Genomic DNA, 25,184 nt, shown 5'->3' with positions numbered 1-25,184 from the left:
AGAAGAAAATAAAACGCTAACAGAAATAAGGGAGGATATCAAATTCTGTAACACAATAATAATGGAAGATTTCAATATCTCAGCAGGACATGCTTGGAAAGTAAAGTTTCTAGATGCCATAAGTGACTGCTTTATGGAGCAGTTGGTCCAGGAATTGGTCAGAGGAGAATGTGTTCTAGAACTATTCCTTACTGATACACAAGACCTGATATGAAAGGAAAGATGGTGGAGACTCTAGGCAAAATATACACACACAAAAAACCTCCTATTGTTCTAGCACTAAATTTTAAAACTGGAGTCTATTAGGGTCCTTTTACTAAAGAATTCTAATAGATTTAGCATGTGCTAACGATTAGCATGTGCTAAGTGATAAGGTGCCCATAGATCATCCATGGTGACGCCCCAGCCTATATGTCAGACCTGATAGACCTACCACCCAGGAACGCAAAAAGATCCTTTCGCACATTCCTTAATTTACATCCTCCCAAATGCAAGGGTCTGAAATGCAAATCAATGCATGCATCTACCTTTTCCTATAAGAGCACGCAACTCTGGAACGCGCTGCCATGTAACCTGAAAACGGTCTATGAATTGATCAATTTCCGCAAACTATTGAAAACCTATCTCTTCGACAAGATATATCACAAAGATCAACATGTGTAACTGTATAATTCAACATGTGTAACTGTATAGTCTTAAAACTTCCAGACTGTCTTATAATGTTTTATAATGTCTTTCTGCTCTAACGCCCTCATCTATCTTACTACCATGTAACACAAAACCCTCTGTAAACCAAATGTATATTCAATGCTATTTCCAGTATCCATGACGAAATGTAAGCCACATTGAGCCTGCAAAGAGGTGGGATAATGTGGGATACAAATGCCATAAAATAAATAAATAAATAAATAAATAAATAAATAGGACCATAATGGGCATCTTATAATTTAGCATATACTTAAATCTGTTAGTGTGCCTTAGTAAAATGACCCCTTAGTTAGAAAAACAACTAAAAGGAACAGGGTCAAAAGTTTGCATGTGATGTGGACATTATTTAAAAAAAAAAAAAAAAACATTTTGGAAGCCCAAATAGAATATATTCCACTCTTTAAAAAAGGTCAACGAAAGCCAAACAACAGCCAGCATTGTTTAATGGTGAGGTGGAAGAAGGGAATCTTTCAGAAAATAAAAAGCTCACCCTCAGATTTAAATTGGGATGACAACGAGCACTTGTACAATACCCTCCTAGTGAGCATCCTAAGGTTCAAGGCCTGACTTGGCAGGAATCCCCATCTGGGCCAGCTTTTTTGGTCATTTGAGTATATGTGGTGCTTGGCGCCTCTACCCAGGGCAGAAAGATGTTGCTGGGTGAGATTTCCCCTCTTATCCCCATGAAAATCTAAATAAGTACCACTATGAACTTGTCTCTATAAGGATTACAGTCCTCTGTTATCTGATATCTACTACTACTACTATTTAGCATTTTTATAGCGCTACAAAGCGTACGCAGCGCTGCACAAACATAGAAGAAAGACAGGACAGGTTTCTCAGAAGAGAGGAATCACTCCATATTAGTGGTCCTCAACCAGTGTGTCTGTATACAATGGTGTGTCCTCAATAGGTGGGAGGTGTGTCCCTTGAAATAATCATAACTGGTCCCTATTTCTGGGGTCCATTTACAAATGTGCGCTGAAAAATGGCTTGCAGTAGTGTAGACGTGGGTTTTGGGCGCGCGCCAATCCATTTTTCAGCGTACATGTAAAAAAGGCCTCTTTTTTTGCCGAAAATGGACATGCGGCAAAATCAAAATTGCCGCGTGTCTATTTTGGGTCTGAGACCTTACCGCCAGCCATAGACCTAGCGTTAAAGAATCTGGGCGGCAATGACCTACATGTGTCAAATATCACTTGGTGCTCGTCCGTTACGTGCATCCAAAAATAAAAAATATTTTTCAGATGCGCTTATCAGATGCACACCAAAAATGAAATTACCACAAGAGCCACGCAGTTGTTGGGCGGTAACTCCATTTTGGCGCACGTTGGGTGCACGTAGGCACTTACATGGCTTAGTAAAAGTAGCCCTCTGTTTCTTGACTACCCTGCTGCCATCAGTCCCAAATAGAAATGTTCTGTTTGCTACATAGTTTCTGAGTATTTTGCAGAGTTTTGTGTTACCTCACAATATCTGGCAGTAGAGGAATCTGGTGTTCTTGTTACTGAGGTGACACCAGAATTTGGAAATATATTTGTTTTGTATGATAAGCTGTATAGACTCAAGAATGGATAAAAGTTTCTTGACAATAAGTTTATTATGAGTTTGCCTACTATACAAGCCCATATGGAAAAACTGCATTCATTTTTTTAGGGTAACAATTTATAGCCTGCTTAAACCTAGGCAGTTCACAACAGTACATAATAAAAACATCAAACAAATAAGACTTATCCAACATCATTAGTGCCATGCACGCAACTCATCAATCCCAGATTTCTCATTATGATGAAAACTTTAAAAAAAATAGCTATGTTTTATGAACAGTTGTTAAAATGAAAGTGAATTCTGTTTAATAACTTTTTATATTTATATTTCCTTTGCATCAATTTTAACAATGAAATATTTAGGAGTTTATTTTTTTCTTCAGCTATGAATTTTAGGGGCTCTTTTACTAAGGTGTGCTGATGGATTTAACAGGCACTAAGGGTCCCTTTTACTAAGCCATGGTAAAAAGTGGCCTGCACTAGTTTGGGCATATGAAATTGGCACACGCTAGGCCACTTTTTACTGCGGTGGGAAAAAGGACTTTTAAAAAATGGGGCTGTAAATGGCCATGCATTAATATTAAAATTAGTGTATGGCTATTTACTGCCTGAGCCCTTTCCGTTACCTACATGCCTTGAATGCCTTTTACCGCCTGGTTAATGCCGCACACCAGAAAATTAAAAATTATTTTCTGGCACATGTAGTGGATGCGCATTAAAAAATAAATTACCGCCCGGGATATACAGTAGCCAGGTGGTAATTCCAACTTGACGCTTGTTGGGCGCTCATAGGCGCCTACACGTGACTTAGTAAAAGGACCCCTATATTAACTTCTTTTGCATTTCAGCCTTCTTTTGGCCAAACCCTATAATTGCAACCTTATACTGCAGAAAGGAAATCTTGCCCTCTCTCACTCTCTGACAGAGAGAAGCAGAAAAGTCCCTTCTGTCTTGACTCCTGTTTTTCTTTTCAACAAGATTCTGTTCTAATAATAATCCCATCCTTTTTTTCTATACACCAACCCATCACTGAAAATCACAGCTTCCCTAGGGCCACTTCACTTATCCTCTTTAGGTATCAGGGTGAGGCATTTGCCTTATCACCAAAAACTGCCTCTGTTCCCATTGCAGAATATCCTCAGGATTCTTTACATCCCGCCTCCATTTCCGCACGGAATTCAAAGTGTATTCGATAACAATGCGCATAACTTAGTTTGTTAACAAGCTAATCAGAGCTGATAATTGGATGTTAACAAGCAATTATCAGAACTAATTTTCATTGATTAGAATTTATGCTCATTACTTTCTAAGTGTATCCTGTAAAGTGCTCCGTGTAAATTCTAAATCACATAGTTGAAAAGTGTGTGTGGTTATGGGAGTGGAATGGGCGGGTTAGGGGTATTTCTAAAATCTATGCACGTTATTATAGAATACACCTGCTCCAAGCTTAATTTAGGCATTGGGATTTACACCAGGAATTAATTGGCGTAATTGACAGCAACTAAATTTAGTCGTGCAGAACAGCACTTGGCATATTTTATAACGTATGCCTTCCTTAAAGTGCACTTTATAGAATGCTCTTTGATTTTCATTCAGAAATCGAGGCAAAATATATAGAATCTAGCCCTATGTGATGGATTCAGTAAATGGCATACAAATTTGGGAGCCGGAAAAAATCATTGCAGAGTTCTATTCTATGTAGGGTGTTCTGAGCTGAACAATCTTTATAGAAGAGCACTTAGTATGCTACAATCCAATGTATTACTCAGGAACATTCATGCAATACCATAATGTATTCTTCCTTACCATGTATGTATGCACATGGTAAACATATATACCATGATTTATTACATATATGTTATGTACCTTGTATGCTACCATGTATGTATGTTCCATGTATGTTACCATGTATGTATGCACCTTAACGCAATACCTTTTGTAATTCTGTTTACCCGGAAATGGCAACCGCCATTTCGGCAAATGTAAGCCACATTGAGTCTGCAAATTGGTGGGAAAATGTGGGATGCAAATGCTACAAATAAATAAAATAAAATTTTTGTGCCCAAATTTGGGCACTGGTATTTACACCAGCTGAAATCTGGTGTAAATGCCGGCACCCAACTGTTGGCATTTGGGCATGGGAATGGTGATATTCTATAACTTTGCATGTAGTTTTTTGGAATTTCCCACCCTGCCCCTGGCCATGACCATTTTGAGTTGCATGTTAGGGGATTTAGGCATGCAGGGTTATAGAACAGTGCACAGCAAGATGGACACGCAAAATTTAATTACTGCCAATTACCTACAATATTTGATTGTTGACATCAATTTTTTTGCTAGTTAATGACTTATTAGCAAATTAATCTGTGTGCATACATTCAATCCATGTGCAAATTTGGGCATATAGAATCTGGGGGTTAGTGACTTTCTTTAAACAAAGTGATTTGTTTCCCTTTAGCCTCTACAAACATTTACAAGTACAAAGGTAGACAGTGACCCCTTTTTTCACAGTAAGCTCAACAATTTGCATATGGCTGCACCCTTCTCCCTATGAGGCCCCTATGCTCAAAAGTAAATGTGGGCACTAGAGGCCATTGGCACCGTACCTGTGCAGAGTGTTCAGAGGGGTCTAGCACGGGAAACAACGAGCATGTCGAGCATCTTCGATTCCCACTTCAGGCACAGCTCCTTGTGACTCTGGGCAAGTCACTTAACCCTCCATTGCCCCAGGTACAAATAAGTACCTGTATATGTAAGCCGCATTGAGCCTGCCATGAGTGGGAAAGCGCGGGGTACAAATGTAACTAAAATAAAAAATCAGCACAGATAGCATGCAAATGTAGTCAAGTTCATTTAAATGAGGTCATTTTGCATTCCTCCCCAATGCTCAGAAAACAGCGCCCAAAACAAAACTGCCTTACTGTTGCAAAAAAAAAATAACACCAGGTCATAGCAGAAAGAGAGGATTTCTTTTTTTAATTATTTATTTATAACAATTTTTACAATTATAATCAAGCAAAGCTTGTTTTGAAAAGAATGAAAAAAAGTACCAAATAGTACAATAAAAGGAAAGAAAAAGAAATTTTTTGAAATTTCTTGCTCAAGTCCACATAGTTAGGGCAAGATGTTAAAAAAAAATGGAATATATTTCATAACAGAAAATTTTTTTTTCCATATTAGAGCTGAAAGAACATCAACAGGATAACATTACACAGTGTTATTATCTAAATAACAGGGAAATTGATATTTAAGAACCCTCATTTCGCTTTGATGCTAAGAATACTGTTAACTGAGCCGGGTCAAAGAAAACATATTTGTTTGATTGATATCTCACCAAACACTTACACGGATATCTCAAATAAAAGGTAGCACCCAGTTGAGTTGCCCCTGGCTTCATTAGAAGGAATTGTTTATGACGCTTTTGCGTCTCTCTAGAGACATCAGGAAATATCTGTACTTTCTGACCAAGAAACAACTTATCTTTGTTTTTAAAATACATAGACATTAACCATAACTTACCTGGTGACAAAGCCACCGTCACGATTAAAGTTGTTGGAATAACCATTTCCGAATCTGATGTTTCAAGTAATTCTGTAACATTCAACAACTGTTCTTGTTCTGGTTTTCTCTGTTCACCACGCTCATTAGTAGGAAGATAGTACACCTGTGCAAAAGGTGGAATAAGTTCCTCTTTTACTCCCCAAATCTCCATTAAATATTTTTTTAACATTATCATTATTACATCTGACAGCATTTTCTAGGAATTCTGTTTTTCTTCTTAATGAGGTCAAAACTTTTATCATAGCTTCTTGTTAGGATTGCATTTTTTTCATGTCTGAATCTCTTTTTATTTCTAATTGTTCCATTTTTCCTACTTTTAAATCCAAAGCCTTCATTTTTTGATCTTGTCTTGTCAGAAAGAGAGGATTTCATATGAGGTAGTAGGAAGCTCTTGCATGCCCTTAAGTGCTGGTCATGAGAAACAGCAGACCACACATTGGCGTCTGTTTCCTGCTTCTAAATATAAGCGTCCATGCTAACAAATTGTAAATTGTATATTTAGGTCACAGAAAACAGATGCCAATGTGTGCTTCACATTTGGGTTGTACCAGGCACATGCACACAGCAGCCAAGCTTACTACAGTACAATCCTCCCGCTGAGCTCCCTAATGCTCAACACTATGAATGCACCTATATTTGCATCTCATTAGCGTTGAGTATTAGGGCCTTGTTCTTCTGCGCTGTTCCGATGGTATTTTATGATGCTATTCAGAACAACACCAGAGTTTTGAACATTGGGGCTTGAGGGATTAGAATGCAATGTATCTTTTTCTGACTGGTCCTAGCCAACCTAAAATCCAGCCTGCTTTCTTCAACAGTGGAGGAGCGGCCTAGTGGTTAGAGTGGTGGACTTTGGGCCTGGGGAACTGAGTTCAATTCCCACTTCAGGCACAGGCAGCTCCTTGTGACTCTGGGCAAGTCACTTAACCCTCCATTGCCCCATGTAAGCTGTATTGAGCCTGCCATGAGTGGGAAAGTGTAGGGTACAAATGTAACAATAAAAAACCCCACAAAAACCATGTCTTATTAAAACCTTCCTTTAGGGAGTTTCACTTGCAAGTTAGATTTAAAAAGTAATAAGGCAGACCAAGAGGCTTCTAAAGAAGCTGGCTGTAAAGACAAGAATTAAAAGTAAAACATTTTCCAGGCACATCCAAAGTAAAAAGCACATGAGGTAGTTGGTTGCATGTTAACGGTGTACATTGTTCAGAATGACATGAGAAATGTCAATGGAATTTTCCATCCAAATCTAGGAGTTGGGGTGGACCAGAAAGACACTTGCCACGCATACATCAGACCCTACAGACCCAACACAGGGCCATACTTCGACAGTAAACACCCATCTGCCTCAGGGGTCACTCACTGAAGAAGGAAATATTATGAGTCATTGTTAGATGAAAACTGTAGAATACCAGAACCTCACCGTCATACCCAGTCCAGTGACCTACAATTCCACTTCCTAGTAGTCAAGGAAGCTGAAACCAGGAGGGAGAGAGGGTGGAAAAAAAATCCCATAAATGACACAGGAAACTAAACAAATGAGGATTTCATCCTGCACACACCTATTACATGCCTTTGGGGTAAAAGGAGTGCTCAGGGAGTCACGGTAATGCCATAAAAACAAAGCTGCTTGTTTACTGAAGTACACTAAGTAGATATGGGGTAATTCTCTAGAGAAGAGAACCAGTATTTCGGTTCCAAATATTCACATACATGGCAAGAATTCTGGCATGTCCACTCGTACGTATTGAGAACCTCAGCCATTTGGGGGAACTACACGTTCATGGGGGAACTACACGTTCTATGACCAGCTGCCAGTTAAGTAGCAAAAGAGATATGTTGCAAGTTGTAACAAATGAATATAAGATAGAATGAAGAAGTAAAAGATTGGAATCATGTGAAGAAATAGATGTTTAAAAGAAGAGTAAAATAAGATTAATACAAAAGTAAAAAAAATGAAAAATATTGAAGAAAATATATTCATTTAAATAAAGTAATTAAGGTTAGGCATAGGAATCTGCTCTAATGGGCCCTTTTACCAAACTGCAGTAAAAAGGGCCCTGTGCTAGTGGTGGGGCCGTTTTTCCTACCTGCCAGGGCCCTTTTTACCGTAGCAGGTAAAAAGCCCCCAAAAAGAAATGGCATTGTGGTAAGTTTGCAATAGACGCACATCCGATTATCTTTAGGCGCCATTTACTGAATCTAGTCTAGTTCTGCTCACACCTTCTCAAAAAGGATATAGCCAAACTAGTACTCTTCAACTCTGAGACGACAACTGAGAGACGATACAATAGAAGTTTATAAAGTCATGAGTAGGGTGAAATGGTTAAATAAGGAATGATTGTTCAGTCTTTCAAACAATACTAAAACATGACAACACTCTATGAAACTACTGTCCAGCAGATTATAATAACATATTTTCAGAAGTTTATTTATTTTTTCACACAGCACATAATTAAGCTGTGGAATCTGTTGCCAAAGGATTGAAGGAGGTTTGCTAATACCTAGAAATTAACTCCATTTTTTTAGGATCTGTTGGGTGCTTGACTCGGACTGACCACTGTCAGAGACAGGATGCTGGGGTTTCAGTGGACCTTGGTCTGACAGCATAACTTTTCTGATGTTTATATGCATTTTCTTTAGAGAATTTATGTGTGTGGCTCCCAGCACAATTATTGCCTTCTGATTCTTTGTGAGCTAAGCATCTAAATAAAAATTTGTGTTCTTTGACACTCATATATATGCAGCATGTTTAGAGAAATCAGATATTGCCTTCATAATGTTATCACAACCTGCAAAGAATCCAGTTCATTGTTGAATCAATACAGTCTGTTCTCATTGTCTTCTGAAAACCTTTCCATTGGTTTTCACAGATGCCTGCTTGGCCTACTATGCAAGTTATTATGACACATCATTACACAACAGTCCCACTGAATATGGACTATTTCAAATCAACAGTTACTGGTGGTGCAACAACAGTTGGAGAGACAATAAAGCCTGCAAAATACGGTGCTCATGTATGTAAAATGTAATATTTATTTTTGCATGTAAAAGTAAACAATGATTTTATTCATTCTGTTCTTTTGATAGCAGAGGTATGATAGTTCTACTTGAAAATACGATCAGAAAAAAAACCTCTCTGTAAAATAAAGCAGGGATCAGATATTCCAGTCCAAGAGAGAAGGCAAGTGCTGGAACAAATTCTGTGCATAGTATGTTATCATTACTGAATAAATATCATAGAAACTAAGGATGCTGGTACTTAAAACAAGGTGGTGGTGGTAGTGGGGGGGGGGGGGGGGGGGGGGGGCGGAATAGCAAGAACACAACCAGTACAGTAAAATAAAGGAACTGGAGGCAGTGGTGTAGCAAGGGGGGGGGGGCGGGAGGGGTGGTCCGCCCCGGGTGTCAGCGCAGGGGGGGGTGCTCCCTGCCAGCTCCCCCCCCCTCAGCGAATCGACACCCCTCCCCCCCGACCAGCTCCCGCACCCTACCTTTAAAAAGAATATCTGGAGGCGCCTGCACGTAAAAGAAATGTGGACCGTTGGGTCTTCCCTCGCTCTATCTGTCCCGCCCTCCACTGACGCAACTTCCTATTTCCGCAAGGGCGGGACAGACAGAGCTAGAGAAGGCCCGACGGTCCACATTTCATTTACGTGCAGGGTAGGCACGAGGCGCTGAGCCTCGCCTCCCGATATTCTTTTTAAAGGTAGGGTGCGGGAGCTGGTCGGGGGGGGAGGGGGGTGTCATCGTGCTGCACCCGGGGGGGTGCAATGGCGAACCGCCCCGCCCCGGGTGGCAGCCCCCCCTGCTATGCCACTGACTGGAGGGACAAGGGAGGTAAAAATATCAAGGTCTGATTACCAAAAAGTAAAGTGGATTCCAAAGGCACTATAGAATCAAAATGTTTAGCTGTGATCTTCAAAATAAATCATCTCTATTACCAAAAGCAATAATAAACAATACAGAGAAAGTTTTAAAAGGGTAAATCAGTCACAGTTCAAAGAATCAGTAGTTCAAGTCCTGTAACATGAACAATTCCTCTCTCTCTTTCTCTCTATTGTTATTTTAAGACCCAAGCTGGGCTCCTTGAACACTGTCTGTTTTAGATTTCTGTAAGATATTTGCAAAATATAAATTCCTAACACTCAGTTCCCTAATCAGGGATAGTCAGTGTCTCATACTAGTCAGATCAGAAAGGGCTACCTTAGAAATCTGATCAAAAAATGTATTAACTTAGTCCAATAAAAAAGGTATCATCTTATTTTTTTTCTCTGTTTTCTTTTATTCTATTTCTATTGATTACCTTTAATCAATAACATTGCTACCACACCTACTTCTTCTCCAGCAAACTGTGCTTTAGCATTAGCTGTGTGTTTAACACAAACCAGCTGGGGGATAACAGCATTTCCTGTAGATTTATGACATAGCTGGTCATCTTCAAGGTTGCCTCCCAGCCTGTGTCCAAGCATCGACCCCCCCCCCCCCCCCCCCCCCCACACACACACACACAAGAACCTCTCTTTATTTTCTGAATTAATGTGAAGGGTATAAGAAAATGCCTGATTGCTCAGAACAGGTCCTTATATACTTCCTTCCAAAAGCAATGAAGGAGGCACTCCCTGACCAATGAAGGGAAATGGAAATGGGACTTGATATACTGCCTTTCTGAGGGTTTTTTTTTTTTTTGCAACTACATTCAAAGCGGTTTATATATATTCAGGTATGTCCTGAAATCCTGACTGGCAAGGGATACCAGCGACATAACGTAACCAAAGACTGTAGCTGAACATATCTTAATCCTTCCTCTCCCTCTCTAAGTTCCCCCCAATGGTCTTTATCATACATGTACCTCAATATCACCTTGTTCATACTGGAATCAGCTAACGCCGTTTACGGTACTATGTAAGCCACATTGAGCCTGCAAAAAAGTAGGAAAATGTGGGATAGAAATGTAACAGATAAGTAAATAAATCATTTCTTTGGTGCTACTAGACGTACGCAGCGCTGTACACTTGAACATGAAGAGACAGTCCCTGCTCGACAGAGCTTACAATCTAATTAGGACAGTCAAACAAGACAAATAAGAGATAAGGGAATTACTGCAGTGGAAACCATAAAACATGGGTACTGAACAAGTGAGTAAGGGGTTAAAAGCAGCATCAAAAAGGTGGGCTTTTAGCCTAGATTTGAAGGCAGCCAGAGATGGAGCTTGATGTACCGGCTCAGGAAGTCTATTCCGGGCATATGGTGCAGTAAGATAAAAGGAACGGGTCCTTGGAGAGGGAATCTGAAGGCCAAAAGAAGATAAGGGGGTATCCCTCAAGTGTGTAAAAGAGAGGATCTAGTCCCTATTCTGCTTTCTTTGTTTATATGTTACACATTTGCTTTGCAACCTGTTGCCATTAATAGTTTGCATTACAGAATTGTATTGAGTACAGACATTTATTTTAAAACACCACTTTGCTATGCAGACTGTTTCATTAAACTCGAAAGTTTGCCTTGAAGTGGACAGTCCTTCCCCTCCTCCCATCCTACCCCACCTTGTCCCATCAGAGAACCTGATCCCTGTCTTGTGGCAAAGACCCAGGGCACAGTAAGCCCTTCTTTTTCAATATTCTTCTGTTTCTGTTAAAATACTTCCAAGTTAGGCCTCTGTGTTGACCTAGGCTAGTTGTAAAATATATACAGTATATTTTTTTCAAAAGGGCTATTTGCCATGTAAGGGGGGGGGGGGAGTTATCAATGTGGGCTACGTTAAGATCTGTTGTTTTACTGTTAACTCCAGTTATTAGGAACTAGGTCTCATTGCATAAAATGGGACCTGTGATAAAAAAACTTAACAGTAGCCCACCTTGATAGTTATGCCCCTAAAAGTCCTCTACCTATTCTGCCTAATTCCTAATTTTTCAAGGAGAGAGGTCAGATCTGTCTGAAAATATAAATGTGTGTAAATGTGAACATGTAGGTTATAGAGTTGCCTTTAAACTGTGAAAGACTTGAAGCTATCGGCCCCATCATTGCTTAGTCCTCCCCTGTGCCCACACCCTGAACATGCTTAGAACTCAAAGGCAGGAATTTTTATACACTGATCTCAATACAAATCAAATCAGCATTAGGACATACCTGCCCATGAGTGCTAAGCATGCTCAGGGTGCAGACACAGAGGAAAGAAACCTCAAGTAACTACACAACAGTCTTTCACTGCTGCATTAAGGCAGAGGCAAAGGAGAGCGTATGCTGTGCTATGTACTGGTAGAAGAGAAGAAGAATGGAAAGGCAACTGGCCTTTGCTGAAAGGAGAAGGGCAGACAGGCAACTGGCCTGAGAAGGAGATGAAAAGGGAGGGTTGAGGGATGAGAAAAAGGCAGAGGTAGAAGGCACATGGTTGTGAGAAGAAGATTACTGAAGAGGGAGGAAACATATGGGATTGGATGAGCAGGGACTGGGGGGGACTCATTGGTAGAATAGGTGACTAGGGGTTAGTAAAAGAAGTCTAAGAATCAGGAACAGAGAGAGATGGATATTTTGCTATATATCTTATAAAAGAGAAGATTGGAGTCAGACGGTAGAGGGAAAAGAGGAAACAGACAATCATGCAGCTGTTATATCTGGATAGTGCTGAAACGGTCAGAGGATATATTTGGTAGCATAACCTACAAATGCACTCGATCTACAGCCCCTCCCTACCTCTCTACCCTCATCTCCCCTTACATTCCTACCCGTAACCTCCATTCTCAAGACAAATCCCTCCTTTCAGTACCCTTCTCCACCACCGCCAACTCAAGGCTAAGTACATAAGTACATAAGTAATGCCATACTGGGAAAAGACCAAGCGTCCATCGAGCCCAGCATCCTGTCCACGACAGCGGCCAATCCAGGCCAAGGGCACCTGGCAAGCTTCCCTTTCTGCCTTTCTGCCTCGCCTCACCCCATGCCTGGAATAAACTCCCTGAGCCCATACGCCAGGCCCCCTCCCTGTCCATCTTCAAAGCCTTGCTCAAATCCCACCTCTTCAATGTCGCCTTCGGCACCTAATCTATTCAGGAAATCTAGACTGCCCCAACTTGGTATTTCGCCCATTAGATTGTAAGCTCCTTGGAGCAGGGACTGTCCTTTTTTGTTAATCTGTACAGCGCTGCGTAACCCTAGTAGCGCTCTAGAAATGTTAAGTAGTAGTAGTAGTAGTATATCCCTCTTGCCAGCAGTTATCCAGATAAAAGCTTTGAGAATCTGTTCTGAAATGACTATGCCATTACACAGGTTCTTAGTGAAACCTTTTCTGCAATATTGATCGTGCATTTGATAGGACATAAAGAAAATGAAGGTGGTCCAGAAATAGCTTTGAGTTTACTTTTAAGAAATGCATAATGTGTGTGTTTATTTATTAAAGCACTTTTATTCTACTTATCAAAATTCCTAAGCGGATCACAAAACAAACAAACAGAGAAAACTGAATGATATACAAGGCAGATCTTCAAGACTTAGAACCATAGGTTCTGCTTCTCAAGTCTTATGAGATAAGACATAGGGATCTAAATATATATACTCTACAAGAGAAAGATTAGGGACATATGATAAAGATATTAATAATGCACATGAGGCTCACCTGTCTCAGTGGAAAGGATATTATAGAACAGAGGATCATGTTACGAGGTTCTGATGAAGTGAAATCATGAACAACATGAGTACTTAATTTTTCACAGAACTGGTGATAGATGAGGTAAGTAGAGAGGATCCTTATTGCAAAAATAATGGCGATATAGCAGAAGAAATAAAGGCAATAGTGATAATTTTCTTAAAAAAAAAAAAAATAGAAAAAAAGCTTGCAAGTGAAAGCCAGCAATGACATCTGCCTTCCTTTCCAACTGTAATGGGAAAAAGTTCAGAAAGGGTCCAGGTTGGTGTGAGACAATCTTCTAGATTGGTGAACATCCATGATCTAACAGTCACCATAGCAACTGGTTTAATCTGGGAAGCTGTAGATACCTAGGCACTCATACTGCTGAGTCTGTCTGGCAGGCTGCAATGATATAACTACTTAGCAGCTAGATCTTTCTGCCAGGTTGCTACTAAAGTAATGACTAGAACTCCCATTGTAAAAACGGGTTCTTGTTTAGCTGGCTGTCTCTGGAAGGCTGGATAAACATTGTAATGACCACCTAGGCAGTAGCACAAAAATCTTCAGACCTAGAAGGCCAAAATAGTGGGTAACAGCTGTGCTAGTGTTTGTGGTTGCTTGGATTATTTTAAGATTTTGTAGTTAGATTTGCTTTTCTGTTAAGAATTTATGACTATCTTCAGATTAGGAAATTTCTTAAGATATTTCTTTTTAAAAAATGTTATTAATTTAGAAATATGACCTTTAATGGATATTATATTTTCTGTTTAATTTTTTATAATTCCTGCAGCTTGTTCAGTTTGTTTACTCTACCCACAACAATGTTTGTGGTGTTTTGCGGGATATAAGACTGTACAAATAATAATAAGTGGAGAGGTGCTGAAAGTGAAAGAGGGATTTTGAATCCTCAGCTACCCAGGAAATTGAAGTACAATGGTGGAAGATTGTATTGAATATGGAGTGATATCCTGCAGGGGGTTTGTCTGGCAGTGGGGTATGCCCTTGGCTATGTAGACAGGAGTAACTGAAGAGACTGGATGGACTAGGTGCTCTTTTTGATGCAGTCATGTAATATGTTATTGTAATGAAAATAGTAAGTGGTCAGAACAATAATTAAAGCTATGTTCTCTTTATATTTTTCAGCCCTACTGGACAGTAATATTTATGATGACATACGATGTGTGAAAAGAATTGTCCAGGATCCTAATGGCCTTGATGCTTGGTAAAGGACATGTTCCAAACTGTTTATTCATTAGCTTTGGAATTAACCACATCAAGGGGGTAATTACAGATCACCAAAATTTAAGCACCAGATTCTATAATGACAGTCAACAATTATGCGCCAAACTTTAGATGCAAGCACTTATGCCAGCCAAATGACAGGTGGAAATGCTTGTGCCTGACTGTAGGCAGTTAGGTGAGCAAATACTAGTATTCTATAACCCGTGCAGGGGAATTCTGCATAAAACTTTTTAAAATTCTGTACAGTTCTGCAATTTATATATAGTGTTTTTGCACAGAATTTCCCAATCCTAAGTCCTGACATTCCATTCCATTTTCCTCCTCAAGCTCCAGCTTTCCCAGGTCCACCTCTCACTCCAACTGCAGTTCTCTCTATCCCTCTAACTCTCTGCAGGACTCCTAATTCTGACCACAAAGTCTTCTCCTGCATGGAATGTCCAAACTTTCCTTTTCCCTCCCTCTGAGGCATACACTTCTACCTCTCATTCTTTTTCCTCCTCTTCCCAGCTATCATTGTATCTCTCCCCCACCCTCCCCATAGCAACCTCTGTGGCAAGTTTCTCTTCATATTCTCTTTTAGCCTTCTTTATTAATGCTTTGCATCTGGCTTGCCAGTGCTTATGTTGCTTCTTATTTTCTTCATGTGGGTCCTTTTTCTATTCTTTGAAGGACAATCTTTTGGCTGTATTGGCCTCTTTTACTTAAACTTGTAACCATGCTGGCTGATGTTTCTCTTCTTTCCACCTTTGCAAATATGTGGAATGCATCTGGACTGGGCTTCCAAGATGGTATTTTTAAATAATGCTCACACCTAATTTAGTGTCCTAACTTTTGCAGCCAATCTTTTTAGTTTCTTTTTAACCATTTTCCTCATTTTATTATAGTCGCCCTTTCAAAAATTAAATGCAGCTACAGTAGATTTTCTTTGCGGGTTCATCCAAGATAGTAGCTCAGACTTGATCATGTTATGATCACTGTTTTCTAGAGGACCCAACACCAGGGCCGGTCTTAGGCAGAGGCGACCGAGGCGGCCGCATAGGGCCCCGCACCTAAGGGGGCCCCGCGCAGCGCGCCTCAGCTCTGCCTCGCCGCCGGACTGCCGCTGCTCGCCCACCCTCCACCCATGTCAAACGACGGGACTCTCCGCGTTCCCCTCCCTCCAGGCACCTGAGCCCCCCTCCCGTCCGAGCCCCCCCCTCCCCGACCCGCGAAACGACCCTCTTCTGTCACCCGACCCGGCCGGCACCTCACCTGACCCAACATTTCAAAAAAAATCTTCAAGCGGCGATGCCTGCGTCTGACTAGAAGAAGAAAAACCGCTTCGCGGTTCGTCCATTGGCCGGCATTCCCTCATGTCCCACCCTTGCGGAAGTTACATCAGAGGGCGGGACATGAGGGAAGGCCGGCCAATGGACGAACCGCGAAGCGGTTTTTCTTCTTCTAGTCAGACGCAGGCATCGCCGCTTGAAGATTTTTTTTGAAATGTTGGGTCAGGTGAGGTGCCGGCCGGGTCGGGTGGTAGAAGAGGGTCGTTTGGCAGGGAGGGGGGGCTCGGACGGGAGGGGGGCTCCGGTGCCTGGAGGGGGATCAGGGAAACGAGTCTCGTGCTGTACAAGGGTGGAGGGCATGGGGGACGGGGACGGGGGGTTACTGGACATGGGTAGATGGCAGGGGAGGGGGGGTTGGACATAGGTGGATGGCAGTTGGCAGGGGGGACAGGAGGGTCGCTGGACATGGGTGGATGGCAGGGGAGGGGGGTTTCTGGACATGGGTGGATGGCAGTTGGCAGGGGAGGGCAGGAGGGTCGCTGGACATGGGTGGATGGCAGGGGAGGGGGGTTTCTGGACATGTGTGGATGGCAGTTGGCAGGGGAGGGCAGGAGGGTCGCTGGACATGGGTAGATGGCAGGGGAGGGGGGGTTGGACATAGGTGGATGGCAGTTGGCAGGGGGGACAGGAGGGTCGCTGGACATGGGTGGATGGCAGGGGAGGGGGGTTTCTGGACATGGGTGGATGGCAGGGGAGGGGGGTTTGGACATAGGTGGATGGCAGTTGGCAGGGGAGGGCAGGAGGGTCGCTGGACATGGGTGGATGGCAGGGGAGGGGGGTTTCTGGACATGTGTGGATGGCAGGGGGACAGGAGGGTCGCTGGACATGGGTGCATGGAGGGGAGGGGGTTTCTGGACATAGGTGGATGGCAGGGGCGGGCAGGGAGGACAGGAGGGTCACTGGACATGGGTGGATGGCAGGGGAGGGGGGTTTGGACATAGGTGGATGGCAGTTGGCAGGGGAGGGCAGGAGGGTCGCTGGACATGGGTGGATGGCAGGGGAGGGGGTTTCTGGACATATGTGGATGGCAGGGGGGACAGGAGGGTCGCTGGACATAGATGGATGGCAGGGGAGGGGGTTTGGACATAGGTGGATGGCAGTTGGCAGGGGAGGGCAGGGGGGACAGGAGGGTCGCTGGACATGGGTGGATGGCAGGGGAGGGGAGTTTCTGGACATAGGTGGATGGCAGAGGGGACGGGGGGGTTGCTGGACATAGATGGATGGCAGGGGGGACAGCAGGGTCGCTGGACATGGGTGGATGGAGGGGAGGAGGGTTTCTGGACATGGGTGGATGGCAGGGGAGGACAGGGGGGTCACTGGACATGGGTGGAGGGCAGGGGAGGGGGATTTCTGGACATAGGTGGATGGCAGGGGCGGGCAGGGAGGACAGGAGGGTCGCTGGACATGGGTGGATGGCAGGGGAGGGGGGTTTCTGGACATAGGTGGATGGCAGAGGGGACAGGGGGGTTGCTGGACATATATGGATGGCAGGGGGGATAGGAGGGTTGCTGGACATGGGTGCATGGAGGAGAGAGAAGAAATGCTGGACATGGATGGAGGCAAGGGAAGAGTGAGGAAGGCGATGAGGTGAGGGAAAAGGAAGAGAGGAGAAAAAGTGCACATGGATATAGAAAATAGGCAGAAGCTGGATCCACTGGACAGTCAAGTCTGCAGAGGACCCAGCTTTTACTTACGGATGTAGGGCAAGAAATGAAGAAGAAAGGCGGAAAGTAAAGAAATAAATGGAAAGGAAGCCCTGGAAACGGAGTTAAGAGGACAGATAGCAGCACAATCGGATACTGAGCCAGCATGATCAGAAAAACGAAGTTACCAGACAACAAAGGTAGAAAAAAACTATTTTATTTAGGATTTATTAATTGGAATATGTCAGTTTTTGGAAATGGTGGGGGTTCCCTAGCGTTTACAAGCTGCCGTCATTTAAAGATAATTTTATGCACTGAGATATGTTGGGCATATTTTATTATTAAAAACAATTTTGCTGGATTACATAAATTATACGACTTGGAAATTAAACAGTGTGATATGAATGATAAGAAGGGGATTCAATGAGGATTTGCACCACACCATTGCGCTTGTGACGCAAAGAACATAACTGTTCAGATGGATGTGAGAGGCAGTTAGATCTGATGAACCCCGAAAATAATTTGGAGTAAATCGTGGATGACTATAAAAATTTGTAAACCCTGCAGTGAATATATATGTTTGGGATGCTAATAGGATATTGGATGGAAGTTTAGTCCCCACATTTGTTCTATCTGGTGGGCTGTAATTTGAATAGTTTTTGGAAATGTGCATCTGTGATATTTTTCAAGTAAGTTTCAATTTTTGTAGTATTGCTGCATGCTGAGTCTGACTTCTTGAGGTAACTTTCCAGTTCAGTATTTTGCCTTCATGTGTTTTTCAGGTGTGATCAAGGAAGGTACAGTATTCTGCTAGCGTATAGTTTGCAGCCCTTTTTGTTTGTTTTTTTTTTCACTAGGTTGTTGGCCTTACTAAGGTGGCACCAAACATCAGAAAGGGTGTAGAGCCTAAATCATGACACACTACCTCTAAAAGGGTGATTTGTGGCTCTACATGAGAATTGTGGTATTATGATCCCTTGCTAGCTTCATATTGTTGACGGTCTGCATTTTCCGTATGGCTGGTATATTGGTGTATAAGGTATTAATTGTGTCTATTTTATTTTTACTTATTTTTTTTCTGTGTGTTGTCAGACAATTATGGATGACAGACAGAGTCGCAGTCTTCTTGAGTCAGAGAGTTGTGGTATATATTTTAAAACAATTTTAATACCTTGGTGGTCTATATGTTTTTATATTGTACATTATATCTTACACATCACTTAATTTTATTGTATATCTTTTCATTTCATTTTTCTTTTATTGCATATATGGGTTACAGAGTAATAGGGGAATTTGAAAGTACTGAATCTTTTCTTAATATTTTTCCTTTATTCTCCTTTGTTATGAGAATTGGAACTACTAATTGTAGTGGACTTGAACTGAATAATTTCTGGGGAGGGGAGGTTTCATGATAGCATTGTGCTTATTATTTCAATCAATTTTTTTGTACAAGTTTAGCTTCATTTGTCGTTATTTGAAATTTCATTATAAAATGTTCTAAAAATGGAATAATCGTATCAATGGGGCGGAGCTAGGGTGGGGGTGGGGCTACAGTGGGGCGGGGCTAGGATGGGGCCCCACCAAATTGGTCTGCATAGGGCCCCGCACTTGCTAAGACCGGCCCTGCCCAACACCGCCACCTCTAAGCACTATGCCCTGCATGCCACCAAGGACCAGATCTAAAATGGCTCCCCCTCTTGATGGTTCCTAGACCAGCTGCTCCAAGAAGCAGTTGTTGATTACATCTAGAAATTTTATCTCTCTGGCACTCCCTGATGTAACATTTCTCCAGTCAATATCAAGGTAATTGAAATCACCCATTTTGATAGCGTTTCCCAATTTGCCAGCTTTTCTAATCTCTGTAAACATTTCTTCATCCGTCTGTTCGTTCTGCCCTGGCCGACGGTAGTACATCCCTACAAATAAAATTTCTATCCATAATGATTCCATGCTGCTATCTGTGTCATGTGGCATGTTTATATTATTTGACTCAAATCCCTCTTTAACATATAGTGCAACCCCCCCCCCCCCCCTCTAATTTGATTCTCTCTATCATTGCAACTTCAAGTTTGATCTCCTCTCACACTGGTGCCACACTCTCATCTTTCTCTGCCCCCCATCTCCATGTTACACTCAGCTTTCTCTGCCCCAATCACCTAATGACACATTATTAGCTTTTGCTATCTTCTCCCCCAAACCCCAGGGCACACTCTCACCTTCTTCTGTTGCTCTGCTTCCACTCCCTCCTTCTCCATGGCACACTCACCTTGCTCTGCCTCCCCTCCAACTCTCCACATGACACACTCTCACCTTTTTCTACCACCCCTTCCAACCTTCCCCATCGTGCACTCTCACCTTATTCTGCTCCCTCCCATGGCATACTCGCCTTGTGCTGCCCCCTCCCCAAGGCACACTTGCCCTGCTTTTCCCCCTCCCTATGGCACATTCACCTTTGTCTGTTCCTCCTCCACCCACCTTCTCCATAGCGTATTCACCTTTGCATGCTCCACCTCACTAACCTTCCCAATGGCACACTCAGCATTCTATGGTCCCCCTCCTCCAATGGCACATTCATCATTTTCTGCCTATCTCTCCATATGGCATATTTACCTTTGTCTATCTCCCCCCCCCCCCCCCCACACACACACACACAGACACCATACCCATGGCACATTCACCTTTCTCTGCCCCCCTCCTCCAATGGCTTAATCACCTTTGTCTGCCTTCCTTCTCACCATTGTACACTTGGAGGAGCTGAGGCCTGCTCTCCCTCTCCCTCACAGAGATTGCGAGCAGGAGGAGAAGGAAGTGAACCACTGCACATCGGGTCATATCCTCCTCCCCTGCTGGCTTAGATTCAACTGCCTATGAGAACCACAAGACTCTAGTCTGGTCTATGCCGGTAGAGGAAAAGGAAGTGACCCCATGTGCAGCGGTTCACTTCTTCCTCCTCCTGCCCCAATCTCTGAGGGGAAGGGGGAGACAGATTGGGGAGAAATTTGATGCTGGCAGCTTTGCAGAATTCATCAAAATAAGGTCAGAATTCTGAGCGTTCTGCAGGGCTGGAGAATTCTGCACTGTGTAGTTGTGCAAAATTCCCCCAGGAGTACTTTATGAAGAGACTCACCCAAGGTTGGGTTCAGCAAGTACAGTTTAACGTAAGGCTTACAATTTTGTTAACAGCATAACAATAGTAAAATAACCGAACATAAACATAAATACAACAAATGAAGTAAATTTGGAACCTGCAAATTGAAATCTAAAAATAGGACTAACATAAAACAGTATCAAAAATATACACATTTAACATCACTGTAGAACAATCATATAACAGAAATACGATAAGCGTCAGTATAATATAAACACTGCCATAATAGACAGCATTCAAAGTTATCTGGAGACCAGCCCCAAAATTTTATACTAATCAATTAGGGGGTATGTATACGTGGACACTAACATTTAGGCATCAGTTATGCACATAAATGTTTAAAATATTAGCATACAGTATATTCTAATATGCTGTATTAGACATATTCTATAATTACACACATATCTTCAATAGTGTATAGTTCGCAGGTGGGCATAAACATAGACAGAGCGTGAATGGGGTATAAATTACACACATAACTGACAGAAGATTGTAAGTTACACACTTATCACTGGAGCTTAGATGCAAACATTTATACTAGTGATCACACCTAAGTGCATACATGTGTATTTACCCTGTTAATATGTGTCTCATTAAGATAGTGCAGGAGTAGCCTAATGGTTAGTGCACTGGCCTGAGAACCAGGGGGATTTGGTTTGATTCCCAATGCAGCTCTTGTGACTGGGGACAAGTCACTTAACTGTTGCCCCAAGGTATAAAATAAGTGTCTGTATATAATATGTAAACTGCTTTGACTGTAACCACAGAAAGGTAGTATAACAAATCCCATCCCCTTTCCCCTTCAATGAAGGGAAGTAGGCAGCCTCTGGGTGCCTATATATAGGCACACTGTTATCACAATCACAGCCCTTATAGGCCACCCAATCCCATATATCTGGTTCTATGTGGCTAACAAGAAAGAGGGTTCATAGGTGCCTATATAAGAGGCTTGGGGAAGTTAATCCTCCCCAGCGGCAAGTGTGACCTCCACAAGAGGACCCCTGACTCACTGTAAGCATTGTCCCAGGCTGCCATGAGCTTCAAGGCCACTCCAACTGCTGGCAGTTCTTCCTCTCTCCCTCACTGGTGCAATGGTGCTGCTAGCCTGCCTTGTTTGCTGCCAGTAAAGGCACTGCAGCAATTGAAAGATGCTACCTCAGGACCTCATTCTTCCCTGTGATGCATCCTTCCCATGCAGAACAGGAAGTTGCATCAGAGGAGGTGGGACATGTCATAGGGAAGACCTAGGCCCCAAGACAGCTCCTTTCATTCGCTGCAGTGCCTCTACTGGCAATGAACAAGTCAGGCTAGCAACACCAGTGATCCGTGGGGACAGAAGTGAAGGAGAAGTGCTGGACCAGCTGGGAGAGAAGGGGGAAAATGCTGGACCTGTAGGCAAGAGTGAAGGAGAACAAGGTGCTTTACCCAGGTAGAAAGAATTAAGTGCTGTTCTGCTGGACTAGGAGGAGGAGAAGTGACAGGAAAAGATGTTGAACCAACTGTTTGGAGAGAGAGAGAGAGAGAGAGAGAGAGAGAGAGAGAGAGAGAGAGATTGGGGGGAGGGGAAGAAAAAGGAGAAAAAGATGGCTGGACCATAAAATGAGAAACACTGAAGACCAAGGAAGGAGTCAAAGTGAACTGTGAGGAGGGGGAGTGTGGGTGGGAAGAATTGAGGAGAGAGGGGAGAGACAGGGAGACAGAGAAGAGATGCTAGGTATGTAGGGAGAAGGGATAGGTACACCGAGGGGCAATGCTAGAGAAGGGGGGGGGGGGGGTATTTATTTTTAAAAACTTCTATTCCGTTATTCTAAAGTTCTTAGTGGATCAGACAAGTAAATACATAAAATTTAAAAGAAACAAGCTAGACACACAACATGTCTTTGCAGACAATTAAGTAGCCAAAAACAGAACAGTTCATAAAGGAAAAAGAAGCTGAGAAATTATTCAATACCCCAGCTAAATGCTTGCATAAACAATAGGGACAAATCCTTCCACCTAGTCGTAAAACATTAGCTTACCAGACCAATACATATGCTAACATTTAACACCCACCCTAAACAAGAATTATATTTGAAGCTTCAGTGAGCATTCAGGAAATCTTGTCAAGGACAGCCTACAATGCTTACTTCCATGCAACTCTAAAGCCTAATAACATCAGACATTATTCATTACATGCATATCCATACTGATTTTTCTTCTTAGCTGAAAACATAAACAGAGGCTCATTTAGGGGTATGTTTACTAAGGTGTGTTAGCGTTTTTAATGTGCCTGTAAATTTAAGGCACGTTAAATGCTAATGCGCCTATACATTTCTATGGGCACATTAGCGTTTAATGCGCATAAACCATTTACGCGCGTTAAAAACGTTAATACACCCATAGCTCCACTTAGTAAACCTAGCCCTTAGTATTTCAGCTATGGCCATAGCACATAGCATGCTATTTAGAATGTGTGATGAACAGATTTAACATGCACACTGAACTTTAGAGCAGAGGATTCATTACCACAAAAATATTAGAAACATTTACCAGTTCACTAGTGGGAAAAATGTGCACTTCACAAGCCATTTCAGGGAACCAGAGCTCTTAATTAGTAATCCATTTACTAAGCTGCATTTGGAGCTAACATGCGCCTAACACACCTCAGAATGGTATACTAATCTATGGTGCATTAATCTATGTGCTAAAAAATGTTTCTTTTTTCTTTTATGATGGGGTGAGGGGGAATTCCTGTGCTAATCAGTTAGTGCAGCTACATTAGTGCTTACTAAATGGTTAGAGCAGGTTTACCATGTGAGCCCTTACTGCCTGCAAAATGGATGGAGGTAACTTCTCATGTGGTAATTTTTTTTAATGGCCTAAGATGAGGCTGAAGTTTTTTGGGAGAGCCTCTTGTTAAGGGTCAAACTTTCATACCACATTTCATTGAAATCTGTTCAGAAAAAGAGCCCAGATGTGCCTGGAGAAAAGGGCCGTGCCTAATATTTGACTTTCTGTCATAAGTCAAGCATGTATTTCTTCAATCTATTGTTTCTGTTTTTATTCAAGGACTCCCTGGGTACAGAACTGTAAGGGGAGGGATCTGCGTAGATTCAACTGTTGATTCCTGCTTTGACTCTGGAAAACTTCCTTTGAGTGCCTTGTTCAGCTTATCCTCAAATATCCTGTATTAAAATAAATTTGTCAAAATACATTTCCTTAAATTCAATCATTGTAGTACATTCAGCAGTCTGCATTAACTGTCTACCATTAAATCACTTACAAATAATCAATTCAGTGTCTTCATCTTTCTTGGTGAAACCAATAATTTTATAGATTGAATTGTATTTACTGTTCCTAACTTAAGACCTTTTTGTTTGGATAACCGGATTCTTCTCAGCTTCTGCTAAGCAAAAGATAAGATCTATCCAACAGTGGTGGTGCATTTACCCTTTCCAAGGGAGGTATGTCGCTTCTGCAAACATTTCTGTAACCTCAGGCTTCACACTACACTTCTTCAAAAGATTTTTGGATTGAGATCCTGAGACCTAACTTCAGTTTTTGTTGTTGTTATTAGCTGAATCCCTCCTCTCTGTAATAAAATCTATGTGAGAATCATTTCAAAATGACCTCTGGTGGTGCCTGAGGAATGCCACCTTTGTACCCTGATGGTGTCACAGGCTCAAGCCATGATTGCATCAGATTATAATAAGGGAGTTAAAAAAAACCCAAACACAAGGTTATTGGAGAGACAAACAGTATACCAATAGTAGATCAGACAGTTCCTGCACCTTTTGAGTCCTCAGCACTCGATAGTATTCAGTGTCCCAAAGACACATGGTTAAAGGATGCACATGTCCAGAGAAAAAAGCTTTATTCACTTCCTGGAAGTTAAAGTAACATATTGTAAGCCAATATAAGGACAATTTTCAAAAACCATTAATCTGGGTTAAAAGATCTATTTGAAAATTGACCACACTCTACATACTTTTCCAAACATGGGGGGAGGGGGAGGAATTCTATAAAAGTGTGACAATATTTAGGTGTCTATTCTAAAAAGAAATGTAGGCACCTGCTTTGGTTAATACTATACTAGCATAACTGGGTATATAGGCCCCCTTTTACTAAGGCCTGCTCACATTTTTAGTGCATGCTAAAACTGTAGGCGTGCTAAATGTTAGAGACAACCATAGGAATGCATTGGCATCTCTAACATTTAGCACACCTACAATTTTAGTGCATGCTAAAAACATGAGCACACCTTATTAAAAGGGAGCCACAATAACCAGCAAAAGAAAAAAAGTGTTGATGTCCCTCTACAAGTCATTGGTGAGGCCTCATTTGGAGTATTGTGTTCAGTTTTGGAGGCCATATCTTGCTAAGGATGTAAAAAGATTTGAAGAGGTT

The 25,184-nt window shown here is 42.1% G+C and overlaps 1 protein-coding gene across 1 annotated transcript in view; it reads left to right on the top strand.

Annotated features, from left to right (window-relative positions):
- Window positions 1-24,070, top strand: part of LOC115466826 (lysozyme C, milk isozyme-like) — a 28,967-nt gene extending 4,897 nt beyond the window's left edge. Inside the window, exons 3-5 of the mRNA XM_030198372.1 lie at window positions 8,690-8,833; window positions 14,581-14,659; window positions 23,847-24,070. Coding sequence (XP_030054232.1) covers window positions 8,690-8,833; window positions 14,581-14,659; window positions 23,847-23,901 — 278 coding nt within the window. The 3' untranslated portion in view covers window positions 23,902-24,070. The remainder of the gene's footprint in view (window positions 1-8,689; window positions 8,834-14,580; window positions 14,660-23,846) is intronic.
- The last annotated feature ends 1,114 nt before the right edge of the window (window positions 24,071-25,184 follow it).

Source organism: Microcaecilia unicolor, chromosome 3 (genome assembly GCF_901765095.1).
Source record: "Microcaecilia unicolor chromosome 3, aMicUni1.1, whole genome shotgun sequence".
NCBI lineage: Eukaryota > Metazoa > Chordata > Amphibia > Gymnophiona > Siphonopidae > Microcaecilia > Microcaecilia unicolor.
Note: the sequence above shows the minus strand (reverse complement) of the source record. Positions and strands in the feature narration are given on the sequence as shown.